Source organism: Barbatula barbatula, assembly GCF_947034865.1.
Source record: "Barbatula barbatula genome assembly, chromosome: 15".
NCBI classification, from domain to species: Eukaryota; Metazoa; Chordata; class Actinopteri; order Cypriniformes; family Nemacheilidae; genus Barbatula; species Barbatula barbatula.
In genome coordinates this window covers 4,278,093-4,291,369 of record NC_136778.1, presented here as the reverse complement: position 1 = coordinate 4,291,369, position 13,277 = coordinate 4,278,093, and the positions used below count along the sequence as shown (strand labels likewise).

The 13,277-nt window shown below is 38.4% G+C and overlaps 1 protein-coding gene across 2 annotated transcripts in view; it reads right to left on the bottom strand.

The window, feature by feature from the left end:
• The window catches only part of nkain2 (sodium/potassium transporting ATPase interacting 2), a gene marked incomplete at its 3' end in the record, with an annotated part of 108,354 nt that overhangs the window by 30,223 nt on the left and 64,854 nt on the right, over window positions 1-13,277 (bottom strand). For both annotated transcript variants that reach the window (XM_079475623.1, XM_079475624.1), the window contains exon 4: window positions 1,445-1,645. In XM_079475623.1, the coding sequence (XP_079331749.1) occupies window positions 1,445-1,645 (201 nt within the window). The remainder of the gene's footprint in view (window positions 1-1,444; window positions 1,646-13,277) is intronic.

Sequence of the window (13,277 nt, the reverse complement as noted above, 5' to 3'; positions counted from 1 at the left end):
AAATACGTACACGAAGAGCAGATGGCAGCTTGGTCTTAACACTACTTAATATTGCAAAAATCATGTCATCAGAATCAAAACCTATCAATAACAAATATTCGTTTTGATTTGATTTAATTCAAGCATTTCTATAGGTAAAGAGATACTCAATTACAGATTTTTCTTTTTTGGGTGGACTACCTCTTTAAAGCTGCAATCCATAACAAAATCTGTTTTTTGTTGAGCTATTAATAATGCTTTATAAGATGTCCGATATGATTTTAAGGGGAATTTGACTTGACTTGACTTGAGCTTGAGAACTATCTATTATTATTATTATCATTCAAATAAAATAATCATAAAATAATAGTAATGTTAAAATAATAATAATAATATTGTTTAATGATTTAAAAAATAGATTTGTTTGTAAAATACTTAAAATATTTATACTTTATTATTATTTTATTGATATTAAATGATATTACAATATATTATAAATATTGTTTCCAACATCATAATTTTACAGTTAGGTTACGGCTGGATGGGGTGGTGGTGGGGGTTGAGGTAGATGGAAGCAGGTGTTGCAGGTAATGGAAGAGATAAAGAATAAAGAGGAAGGGAGCATTCAAAGGGCCTATTAACAACCCTCATTCAAGCCATATCAGCACTGGAGACCAGCCAAACGGCTTAATGCTTCTCATGTTTTCAAGAATTTCCTGTAGCATTTTCCCCATTGTTTAACTTTTACACATTTGGTGTAATAAACTGCTAACATTTTGGAGTAGACGAAAACAAATGCATTGCACTGCCCGTTGTCAAAATTGTGGAAGCTATTGAGTTTTTCCCTCATTGACTCTATATTGCCTTCAGAAAAGCTTCGGGTGCCATTGTTTGCAGAATAAATGTAATTCCGCTTGCTTTAAAAGGGACATTCTGGCTTTATTGTCGACTGGCTCATAAAAGCCGTAATATAATGTACAGTGAGCCTGTTGCGAAATAAACCCTGGCGGGATGATCAGGTGTTGTATCACCCTGAAGGGGTTCATTCTGTGATAATAAACAGCTGACTGAACATTATACAGCATTTTACGTGGCAGCTAACTAAATAAACTGCTGTAAAATATTGACTTTTAAGTAAAAATACTTTTATTATGTAAACAGGAAGTGACCTTAAAGTGATAATGCTAATTCACACCGCCTAATCACAAATGCCAACCAACACAAAGAAAGTTAGAGAAATGTGAACCAGTCTGTGCGAGAGCGATAACTTCCGCAATGACAGTTAACTGTGTAATTCAGATGTCATTACATAAAAATATTGGTCCGCAGAAAGCAGCAACCAATCCAGAACAAACAGAATCAACAGTACAATAAAGAAAACTGATGCCGCTGAAAACACTGCAAACAAATCATTTAAATCCAAGGGTACACAAGCCAGCACCATAAGGTATTATATGGTACTCACAGCCAGGATAATCTGTAAGGAGCTATGAGCCACCTCCACATACTGGTACTCCAGCAGACAGCCGGCGATGCTGATGTAGCGATGGTCTTCCGGGGCCCAAGAAGGAGGAGGGGTCACAGGGGTCACCCTGCACCCTGGGCCGTTCTCCATCCACCAGGAGCGATGCATGGAGATGTTAAAGGTCATAATTAGGTCTGTGTCCTGCGGGAGAAGCATCAGACGGAGAGAAACTTTATTAAACATCACCTGTGGAAGTAACATTTATGGATTGTGAATAATCAAGTTTTTCATTTTTCTTGCTTCACGTGTTTTGGTTGTCATACTCATTGCTAGACTGCAGTTCTACCCAAGTAAAAGATACAAGATACGAATAATAATCATTTGATATTGGGTTTTTATAAAGAATGCATCATTGTGCAAGTATTGGCTTTAAGAAAATAATGAGCTGCTTTTCTGGAAATACCAAGTAACTCCAATTATGTTAGTAAGCTTATGAAATGTAACAATGTAGGTCAAATAACAAGCACTCCAGAATTGATTCAAGCTAAACCCAATGCACCCTCATTGGAAGTTAAGAGGGCAAGAAAACTCTCCAAATGAGATCTATCAACTTCTAACCTCAAAAAAAGCCTGAATACCTGAATTAGTTCATTATAAAATAATGATGTTTTGTGTCTTTTGATCTTTGTAACATTTGCACCCATTGTTTAAGAGGTCAGACTTTGCGTTATGTGGGAAACAGAATATCTTGCTCGCATTTCATTAATCAGTAAAATGATTTAAGTGGCCTCTTATGCTGTTCTGAGACGTCAAAAGGACCAAATTCTGATCTCAAATAACACATTTTGTGTGGCATTTCAGTTTTAATAATCCAGCCCGAGGATTATTCACCAGCTTTGAGACGTGAGAGTTTGCAATGAGAACATATTTAAACAAATTCCATCAGTCCAAAAAACATGTAAAGCTTTAAAACAGATCACACCTACGATACAAATGCGTGACTGTACACATTCGGTGCATGTGATAATGTTGAAGCTTGTCACTGGACCAAAATAACATTTCATTGCCCTTTAAGTGCAGTTTCAAAGCTCAAGACAAAATAATTGATGATCAATTTAGTCTCTTTCTATTAGAGAAATAAAACGAGAAACAATTGAGACAACTGCAGAGATATTTAAAAGATCCTCCAATTACTGCCATAGTAGGGAAAATTAATATGGGAGTCAAAAGGAGATTTGTTTGGTTACGGACGATTTTCAAAATCAAGATTTTTGGAACAATCTGAGGGGGAGTAAATTAAGATTTTTCCCCTCTCGGTTTTAACTCTTTCATCTTTCTTTCTTACAGAGAACTATTCATGATCTTTTCACAACAACTGTCAACGAGTGTTTAAAGAAACAGTTCACCCAAAACCATAGATTCTATCTTTTTTTGTTTAGCCTCCACTGTGTTTTGAGTGAGTCATCTGAGGGACCGAGTCAGAGTGCCCATTATGTTTCTTGAAGGCCGCTGGAGGATCAATCACTCGCCCGCCTCCATAAATGGCTCTACTGTTTACCCAGCCAGTGTGGGTGACGTGATAAAGCACTTTTAATCCATTTCAAAGAGCACACCAATGGCAGACGTTTTGCCCAGCCTCAGACTGCACTGTCCATCTCAGCGTGAGCGACACGACTGTAGGTCTCTGAAAGATGCTCCACAGCTGCTGAATGGCTCTCCGAGTTCCTCAATAAACCTCTCTTTTAAAGCAGTCAGGCTCTTTAGAGAAGTCTAGCACCTCATTCTGCAGAATACAAACTAGAGCTTTCTTATCAAAACATATACAAGAAATTGAATGGATGAATTGATTTCCACGAATCATTAAAACTTGTATAAATGCAAAGAGCCAGCCTTGTTTGTTCACAGAAAAACATGTATTGAATGACAGACCATCACGTCACATCATGAGTCACGGGTTTGTTTACAACGCATGTGACCCCTGTTAGAAAAAAAATGAATTGCTATACAACATGAAATAAACAAACATATCAGCCAGGTTAATATTATATCAGACTCTTTGAATCTAAAATGAAACCTTTGACAGGCATTTTCTCTCTCTTTCCACAGGGAGAGACAGACACGTGCTAGATAAAGTGTACATGCTTCCTCACTCTTCTGCTCATTTCCTCTCTCTCTCTCTCTCTCTCTCTCTAACAGGTGTAATGAACATCAGCCGAGTGGATAAATGCGATCCATCAGCAATCAAATAGCAGGACTGACTGCTCAACGCATCAGCATTTCAATCTGCGACGCGGCAGGGGTCCCGCAGACAAACACTGCTCTATTACTCTCCTTCAGTCCGGGATTGAGTCACGGGGACAGGGACACGGGCAGTGTCTGGAGATGGAAAAATGACAAGAATTATGGTGTTACACTAAAGCACGCTATATTACGAGTGATTGTGGACAAAGCAAATGCCTTGTGAGGCCAATCAAAACTATAGACACATTTAGGATTCAGGATTCTTGGCCACCATCATACTAGGAGGAAAATGTACATTGGTAGTCAAAAGGGCCCCAGAACAGTTTGTTTTCATTTTCAATACATATTCTGTTGTGTTCAACAGAACACAGAAATGTATAAAGCAATGTTACCTACCATGTTAGTCAACAAGTTACAAGCATTCTTCCAACTATCTTTCCCTGTGTTCATCAGAACAATGAAATTTATACAGATTTGGCTCAACTGTTCCATTAAAAGATTATTTAAAGATTATTTCCTTGCTGCACTGACATCATGCAGGTTTAACATATAAATATGCCAATACGTGTTCAGATCTTAAGAAATAAAACTTAAGAAATAAAAGGGAAAAGTCATGATTTAAATTTGTTTTTCCACTACTATGCGTGAACGTATTTCTATAGACCTGCCATATTGAACATCAATTTATTCAATGAACAAAGGAACATATTCATTTGCAGTCAAATTTGGCCTGCAGAACGTTCCCTATGGTTTTACATAAAAAACGGTAGAGAAACATATTCCCATGACTACAACACAGAAGACTTCCATAGCAACCACACAGCAATGGCCTGGCAACCACCCACATCACCCTTGCATCATGGTGTCGAGATCTGGCAACCCTCACCTCCAGTTTATTGCAAGAGGTCAATGACTCCTCAAAACACGACAGTAAGTTTTGTTTTTAAAGTTTTTTTAGTAGATGCTGTTTATTCATGCTCATAAAACCCAGCGGCTGCGTTTGGATAATTCTCTATCATCAGGGATTGTTTGTTTGTCAAAAAGCAATCAGAGGGCATTTGGAGGGGATCAAGATGGGAAGAAGGCAGCCGCGGGATGACTGTCAATCATTTATCCATCAGTAAATGGGTTTCATCAAGCCAGCTACAGCAATATTTCCCCCAGGCTAGAAGCATGATATCTGGACTGGGCCAGAACAAAATGAAAGACTAGCGGAGATTTTTGTTTTTTGTTTATTTACAGAGACTAAGCCTACAACAAGTGGCCAAAGTTTTAGAAAGTGAGAATTTTGTGTTCTTTTTTCTAGAAACATTGTTTACGCTAAGATGACGATAAGTGCTGCATACTCCATAATCCAACTTCTAGACATCTCAGGCACAGCAAGCATCCACCGTGATACGAAGTGAGCTTTAAAATATTCATGGCTCAATGTTCGCAAATGTGATTTTTTTAGTCCTCAGAGAGGTACTTAAACTTCGATGTAACACCAGCTATGTTATCGCAAAGGGCGAAAGCAAACAACTTCAAAATAAACAAGTTGTGTGTGTTTAACACTGCCTCACTTTACCCAGTGATAACACACACCACCACAGTTTGACACATGCCTCAAAAACGCTTCACTTTCCATAACTTCAATTACCATACCTTCATGCACGTCTTACCATCTGCCAAATGCTTAAATGTAGGAACTTGATGTGATTTCTGTCATAGCTACAATCGAAGACATTGAGAAGGACATTTGCTGGGCATGCAAACCTCGCTGTGATGACTTGCCACAGTAATTACTGGAGCACAGGACCTGAGAGAGGCCCGGAGCATCACACAGGTTTTAATTGCCTGTCTTCAGAAGGGGGTTTACTCTCGGCAGACTGACACTCTGGGAGGTCAGCAATAAATACCCTAACTGAAATAGAAGCATGGACTCCATGGACACCAACCCAATATTTGTGTTAATGGAGGTTGGCACTCTCATAGGTTAGCACGGAAATATAGCTCAACAGCTTGAAAACAGAAACAGCAAATATTTGTGAAAGTGTCAAAGGCATTCAATTACCAATAAGAACTTCAGCTGCTTGGAAAATAATTCTAATATTTTCTATTGTAGAAAATGATGAATTCTAAGCAAAAAGAAATAATATATACTGTATAACTTTATGATGTCTACTTTTCATTAAAAAAAAATTGTTTGTGTGGGTTAAAGAATGAAGAAACTACTATGAGCATTTTTAAATATAGTTAAAAATGTGCGATAAACACTAATAAGTTTAAAGGGATACGACTTTATTTCTTCTGTAGACCACAAAATTTATTTTGAAGAACATTGGTAACCAAACATCATTGGCCCCGTTTGACTTCCAATGTATGGACACAAAACCATTGAGCCATATCTCAAAATATTCTTCTTTTGTGTTTCACAAAAGAAAGACTCACGACATGAGGGAGAATAAATAATGACTTTTGGGTGAACTCTGCTTTTGAATGAATAAAAGTCTACACACATCACCTAAACATCTCCCTATGTATACAAGGCCACATCACAGACATCCACTGTGTTCATTGTCCAGAAGCTGCACAGCAAAAGAGTTTTGTCTGTCCACAAGAGTATAAAATTAGGCTGTTTAGCAGAACTGAAAGAATTCAGAGCTACAGTCCTAAAATATCAGCACGTGCGGCTGTGGTCTTCCTGAAGAAACTGTTGCTAATCATCAGGCCCTTTTTTCCAAGCCTTTTCTCGCCCCTCTGAGATGCGAGCCTGTTTGGAAAGAAAGCAGATGCATCTGTCACAGACCGAGATGTGACATTTCAAAATGTGCGTTAACAGATGGAGGATTGTTTATATTTATGAATACTGCAGTGCGATGACTGCACATTCAGCACTGGAGGGAAGCACGCACAAATGTCAGTAAAAGAACGTGGAGCGTTTGCCATGGTATAATCGGAATCCTGGCGGAGAAGTTTCGAGCCAAAAAATGTACAGAATAAATAATGCCATAAAATGGTCAGTTTAACGTGATAAAGGCAATGTCTGTCTGTTTCTGTATCTATCCATCTACTTGTCTGTCTATGTACTTATCTTTCTATTTATGTCCATATCTACCTATTTATCTACATCGAATTATCTGTCTGTCTGTCTGTCTGTCTATAACTATACGGCTATCTATCTGTCTATTATATTTTTAATTTAGGCTCTGTAAATTTGCACCGAACAAGCCTGAACAATTTGCTTTTATTTGTTTTCGTATTACAATTTATATTGATCCTATATTTAGCTCAAGCTCATTGGGCTATAGCATACCTTGCGTTCTTGTGACAATATATGCTACAGAATAATAAAAAAGAGAGATTATTTAGGCACTAAATAAAGGAAGGCAGTTATAATAACAACTTGAGCTTTTTACCTACCTAAAAATGAGGCAGAGAAATATTGTTCTCTATTTTACATGACAAAAAAAAAAGAACATAACATTACTTTACAGTATTTCACGTCAGGTGTCTTTACAGGACCTTCACGGGATGTGTGTGAACACACGCACAGATTCCAGAAAATCACTGGCAGTGTGAATTAACAAAATCTTACTCTGTGTGAAAAGGGCTTATCTGTCCATCTGTCCGTCCATCCATTCTGTTTTTATATCTTTCTGCATTTTCACCTGATACCGTCACTGTACTGTGTTTATGTGTACAGTACTTTGCGTAAGAGACAGATAGAAAAAGACACAAAAAGAAAAACAGTGAAAATGAAGGGGGGGCAGTTGGAGGAAGGTTTCAAGTCACTACTCATCTGTTCCTTAGGCGCTGTATTGATCGGCTCAGCAGGCTAGATATTAGAGAGGTAATTCACTTTTTAGATAGAAGGCGTAGCGGAGCAAGTCCTGCCCCATTTGTTACCCGGGCTGAGGAAATCACAGATACTGCCACACCGTCAGGGGGACCCCTGCGGAGGCCAGACGTCTGACGAGGGGGGCTGCGCAGACAGAGATCGCAGGACACCTGTCTTCTTTATCTTCTCCTGAAGCTACATGCAAATTGCATCAAACTACACTACTATAAGCCGGGGTTTTTTCCACCGTTACAATTGACACTGTCAGATTATATGACATGACCCAGTGAAGTTTTGACAGGCTGTGTGACTGACTTTGATGTCAAGATGATGTACATCATGATATAGATCTCAGCTACTGTCAGATTAATACAGGAGCTGTTATTCGCCCATCTTCAAACACACACAAACTATGATTTTGTCCTACAACAAAATCAAGATTGCAAAGTAGTATAGTTGACAAAACCGACGTGTTTACATCACTGCCGGGCTTAAAACCTGTGCTGTTTTAAAACAGCAGAAATCCATATTTAGAACATCATCCATCATATCAATGCGGTGACATCACAAATAACCCCCGGTGCGGAAATATTCAGAAAACATTCAAATAAAAAAATGACTTACAATTTAATTTCCGATTAAAATGATATGAACTCTGTTTCAATATCCTCTGCTTTGTGCGCAACATAACAATTTTTGCCCTTGAAAATGAAAAATAATTCAAGCATCCATTTCAATATTGACAATATAAAATTTCTTGTTTTGATACTTACATCTGACGCACGATTGCAAATGTATTTATGGATATTTCCAATTACAAAGTGACAGGTGATGTGCTGTAGATGCCAAGAAATATAACAATATCTGAATCTCAAGTGAGACGTACAAGGTACCAAAGCATCTCATTTCCCAAGAAATCACAAGAACGCATTTCATTATTACAGTGATAATATCTTACGTCTGAACTACATATTTCAAAGCAACATGTTTTAGTGCCATGATGTAATTTCCTCCACAGCGACATTGATGAAAGTCAAAATGAGTTAAATCGGAAGGAAATCACATTTTATTTAGCAAACAATGTAGACGGGACAGATTTGCCTTGTGTGCGTCACAACCCCTCTTTATTTAGGCCATTATTGAGAGTGCACTACGGATGATCAAAACAGAGGCATGGTACCGAGATGAAAGCCAAGTAAATCAAAAGCCACCGAGTCTCCTCCACTCGCACAGAAAATAGGGCAAGTTACAGCAAAACTCCTATACTCCTATATGCTTGTCATTTACACGATCAATAAGACGAGAGCAACAGAAAGGATCATGGAATATGATAGAATGAGGAGGAGTGATAGGAAGATTACAGCAGAGAATCTGAGGGCTTCCTCCCCTGAAGTCTGCAGCTACGTTTGGAGGGTGAGAGAACTGTGGAAGGGATGAGGGTAAAAAAGGAGACAAGGACAGAAGAGGAGAGTTTAACATATGGGTTGATTTAATGGCTCACCCTGCAAATGCTCTTCATTGGCTGCCTGCCAACAGACAGGAAGTGGATGCTTTGCCCAGCCACTGTCACATGGCCGTAGTCTGTATGCTGCTGTTTGATGCATATGGCGTACCAGAAGATACATAGCAGATTTTCTCATATCTGAATTTTCCTAACTCAAACTGAATATACTTCATTGTCCTGCTTACAGCCAGAACCAACACAAAAAATACAGTATATGATGTTTAAAGTTGCACTTTGTAACTTGTTTTGACGAAAAATAAAATCTGTGTGGTTTCCGTACACCACGACGGTATACTTGTGATTTTCCTTATTTGAGTTATCGGGAAATTTTGTAGAAAATACGTAATTGTTTTGGTGCCGGTGGTCCTGTTGACCGTGCGCAGGCATGTTGTGCAGCAGCACTTCGGGTGACCTGAGTCCTGGCTTGTGGTCCTTTTCTGGCTCTGATAGACACAGTATTAGCTTGATTCAAAACAAGAGGAAAACCGGAGGCAGCCAATACAAACCACTACAGATTCGGCTACATTAGGAGTTTAAAATATCATCTTGTTGTATTATTTAGTGCCAAAATCGACAGGATACAGTCTCCAACTTGATATTCAACACTTGCTGACATTGCCAAACAAAACCACTGACGACAGCTGTGGATAAACACATTTAAACGAGCGGACTGAACAGAAACGGTCATCAAAAATGCTTGCGTTTCTCTTCATAACACTTACGATTAAGAAACCACTGAATTTGTTGGTGTGGATTATGATTTGGGTAAATGTCTAAAAAGATCTGACGTATGCCCAAATCAGAAACTGGGGAACAAGGTTATTTTTCAAGTAACGTTACTTTTGAACGCATAGGGTATGCCAGCTAACTTATTCAACTAGCCGTAAACTATCGGACAGAAACTAAAGCGAAAGGAAACTGTTTGTCATTCGTAGGGAGGGGGAACAGTGAGAATTCAAGACTCATGTTGTATGTCAGGTAAATGCATTTGCTAATGTTTGCCACTGCCACTGTACAGGCAGGCATCTATAGATGTATCACGCTCTGAGTTTATCTTTACTATAGACGTTTGGTTTCTCTGTCTGGTAGGTGTAGATGTCAGGCCACCTAACTGAAAGAAAATAATGATGAAACACATCCTTACAAAATAAGTTTTTTGAAATCTTATTGTAAAGTGTCATTTAGGTAGGAATAAATTAGTTTTTTAATTGATTCAGTGTATTAAATTGTATTTCATAGAGTAGTATAATATCTTGAGAACATGATGATCTCAATTACTGTATATTTTTAAGTTTGTGTGCTCTTAGTTTAACACAGGTTTTTTTAATATACTGAGAGTCTCTACATATTTCCTTTATTGATATTTTACCAGAAATTATTAACTTTTTCATGTTCCCAGTATATTTATCTCTTACACCTGGCACCCTGAAAAAGGAAAAGACTTCTCTTGGTCACTTCCAGTCTAAATGGGAAGCTAGTTCAAGCTATGAAACGCTACAGATATTTGACATAAGTCAAACATCTAGTGTAGCTACAGGAGACCACACGCGGGCCAAAAATGCCGTATTAAATTCCACACTTCCTTTAACTGGTGTGCCGCTTTTCCCTAACAACCCATATGGATACATGAGCTGGGAAAACATTGTTGAGACATCAGAGACATTAACATGCTTCACTAAAGACAAGCAACATATGCAGTTGTTGCAGCACAGCTCAGGCTTCGCTACGGATGCAAAAAGCGGCAAAACAGATGTTGGGAACGGATGAGATATCTATTAAAGTCATAGTCAGTGTGCTGAAGCAATAACAGACAGCTATGTTGATGTTTCCGAACCGGGGTTCTTTCTTTTTCGCTATGATGTCAAGCCTCACTTTGGTAATTTGGCCATTTGGTGTGCTCAAATGGACCATTATACCAAGTGGAAAGATCCGCACAGACATATGGGAGAATCGTTTCAGACAGTGTAATCTTGCAGACGGCAAAGAAATTAAAGTACAAAAGAAAGTTTCTTAATGTTGGAACAGGTTGAATGTCCACATTGTGGGCGTTTTGTAAACTCCATCCTCACTGACATAATAAGCATTAGTCTGGTCCTTCTGGCCCGGGCCATAAATAATCGGTTACTGGCCGTCACTTAAGATTATGAATTGAGAACCGATTCGCTCCGATCAATATTACACATATAGGCCGATCCATCAAAGCAATGCTCTCCTTTACTGTATCAGTGGTCAGAATGTCGGTTAAATGCAAAGCATGAGATTTTCGTGTTCCTTCTGCGATGCATTAAAGAGAGCAGAAGATTATAAATCTGTGCCACTGTTCTTTTGACTTTGAACATAATGGCCAACAGTATTAATAGTGGACTTTGGGGGAGCATTAAAGTCCCCTATGCACAAATGATTAATTATTGTTTTTATTTAATATTGAAAGAACTCAAAGAAACATTGAGCTGATGCTTTGTTCTACAAGTTGCACAAGTTTCAGATAGATGAGAGAGAGACTTGATCGCAGGAAGTGACATCACTAATGACTCATCTAGCTTATTTTCATTCCTCTGCAGTTCATTCATCAAGTCCTAAAGTTTAAGCTGAGATAACATACTAAACCAGTAGGCTACCTCAAACGCAGTGTTTACAATGAGAACACTTGAAAAATTACATTTAGCATTTGCGTAAAACAAGTGTTTGTAAGTAATTTGCAACAAAATTCATGACATTACAAACAATATGAATAATTATCAAATCAGAAGGTTTCCATGCACGGTTCTTAAAATTATACTGCTGAAATATGTAGCTAAGAAAAACTGCATAAAAGGTCAATCACAAACAGTAACTTCTAGGCTCTCTCTAGCTTGCAAAAAGCACAAAACTTCATTAAAAACTTTATTAAAGCCTAACTAAAAGCTGTGGTAAGGTTTAAGGTTGATATTGCAAAGACCACCTAAAAATCAACCAAACAAATACTAAGAAACTCAAACATCACATGGCTGTCTAAGTTTAAAAACATCAGAAACCATTTACTGTACGACCTCTCAAAAGAATACATTCAACTCAACACCCAAATATTTGTGGAAATCAGATTTTTCTTCTCATCAGCAAACTTACACCACTTCCCTCTGAATATACATGTGAACCTGAGAAAGCAAGGGGCTTTTTAACACATCGTGCCAAGATTCCACATCAAAGAATGGGCAGGCACGGCTCTATGCTAATGCCCAATGTCCTTTAGGACACAAGAGTCCAACTGCCGCCCCTACACATTCATTGTTTGGTGAACGGCAAGGAGCGCGGGACACTGCCGAGCCGTGTGATTGCTGGACACCAGGCAGAGATCTGAACCCAAGGTGGCCAAACAGCTACCAGGGGACACCAGAGGGCATATGAAGAAGGTCAAAGGTTCAGTGGAGAGCTGCCATCCAGCTGGCATTTATTTCTCAGCTATTAAGACCCCCATCACTGCAAAGAGCAAACGGAGCGAGCAGGTGGGGCCTTTTAGTTAAACACAAAAGAGAAAATTACATTTTAAATAGAGGGTTTAAGCCATAAAACCAAATCAATTCAAGAAAGAGCTCCTCATAACTCACAAGTTTGTGTTTGATTCGTCCTGAAGCGCAAGCTTAGATGTGGAAAGTGGGTCAAATGGATATAGCTGCTTCTCTGTAGGGGCTCTGCTGGCTTTCTGAAGTTTTTCTCCTGCTTAAGGGTCTCAGGAGACCGGGATGCTATTTGACCAGCTCTGGTGCAGCACACACATACAGTACACACGTGTGTAAAGAATCGCACACCTAAAGACAGGTGTCCTGCAATGTTCATTCTTTATTTCTAGGATTTCATTTCTATCTGATTTATTCAAATTCCAAGATACAGAATAATGCACATAATAATGCAGATACAGTGCCACTGGCATTATACAGAAAAGAGATTATACCGTATTACATTCATGTATGCATTGTCCGCTTTAAAATTGTGTTTCCTAGAATAATATTCAAACATTTTGGTGTGGCTTGAAAAGGGACAGCTCACCAAAACAATGTCCTAATGATATTTCACAGTTGTAGACATTTTGTTTATCTATGAAACATAAACATTTAAGACCAAAATCTCAGTCACCATTTACTTTAATTAAACGTCTTTTACTTTTAACATGATTTTCTTTATAAATGTTGTTATCTGAATCCATTTCTTTTTTGAACACAAAGAAATATATTTAGAATAATGCTTTTAACCAGACAGATTTTGCCCCCCACTGACTTTCATAATAGGAAAAA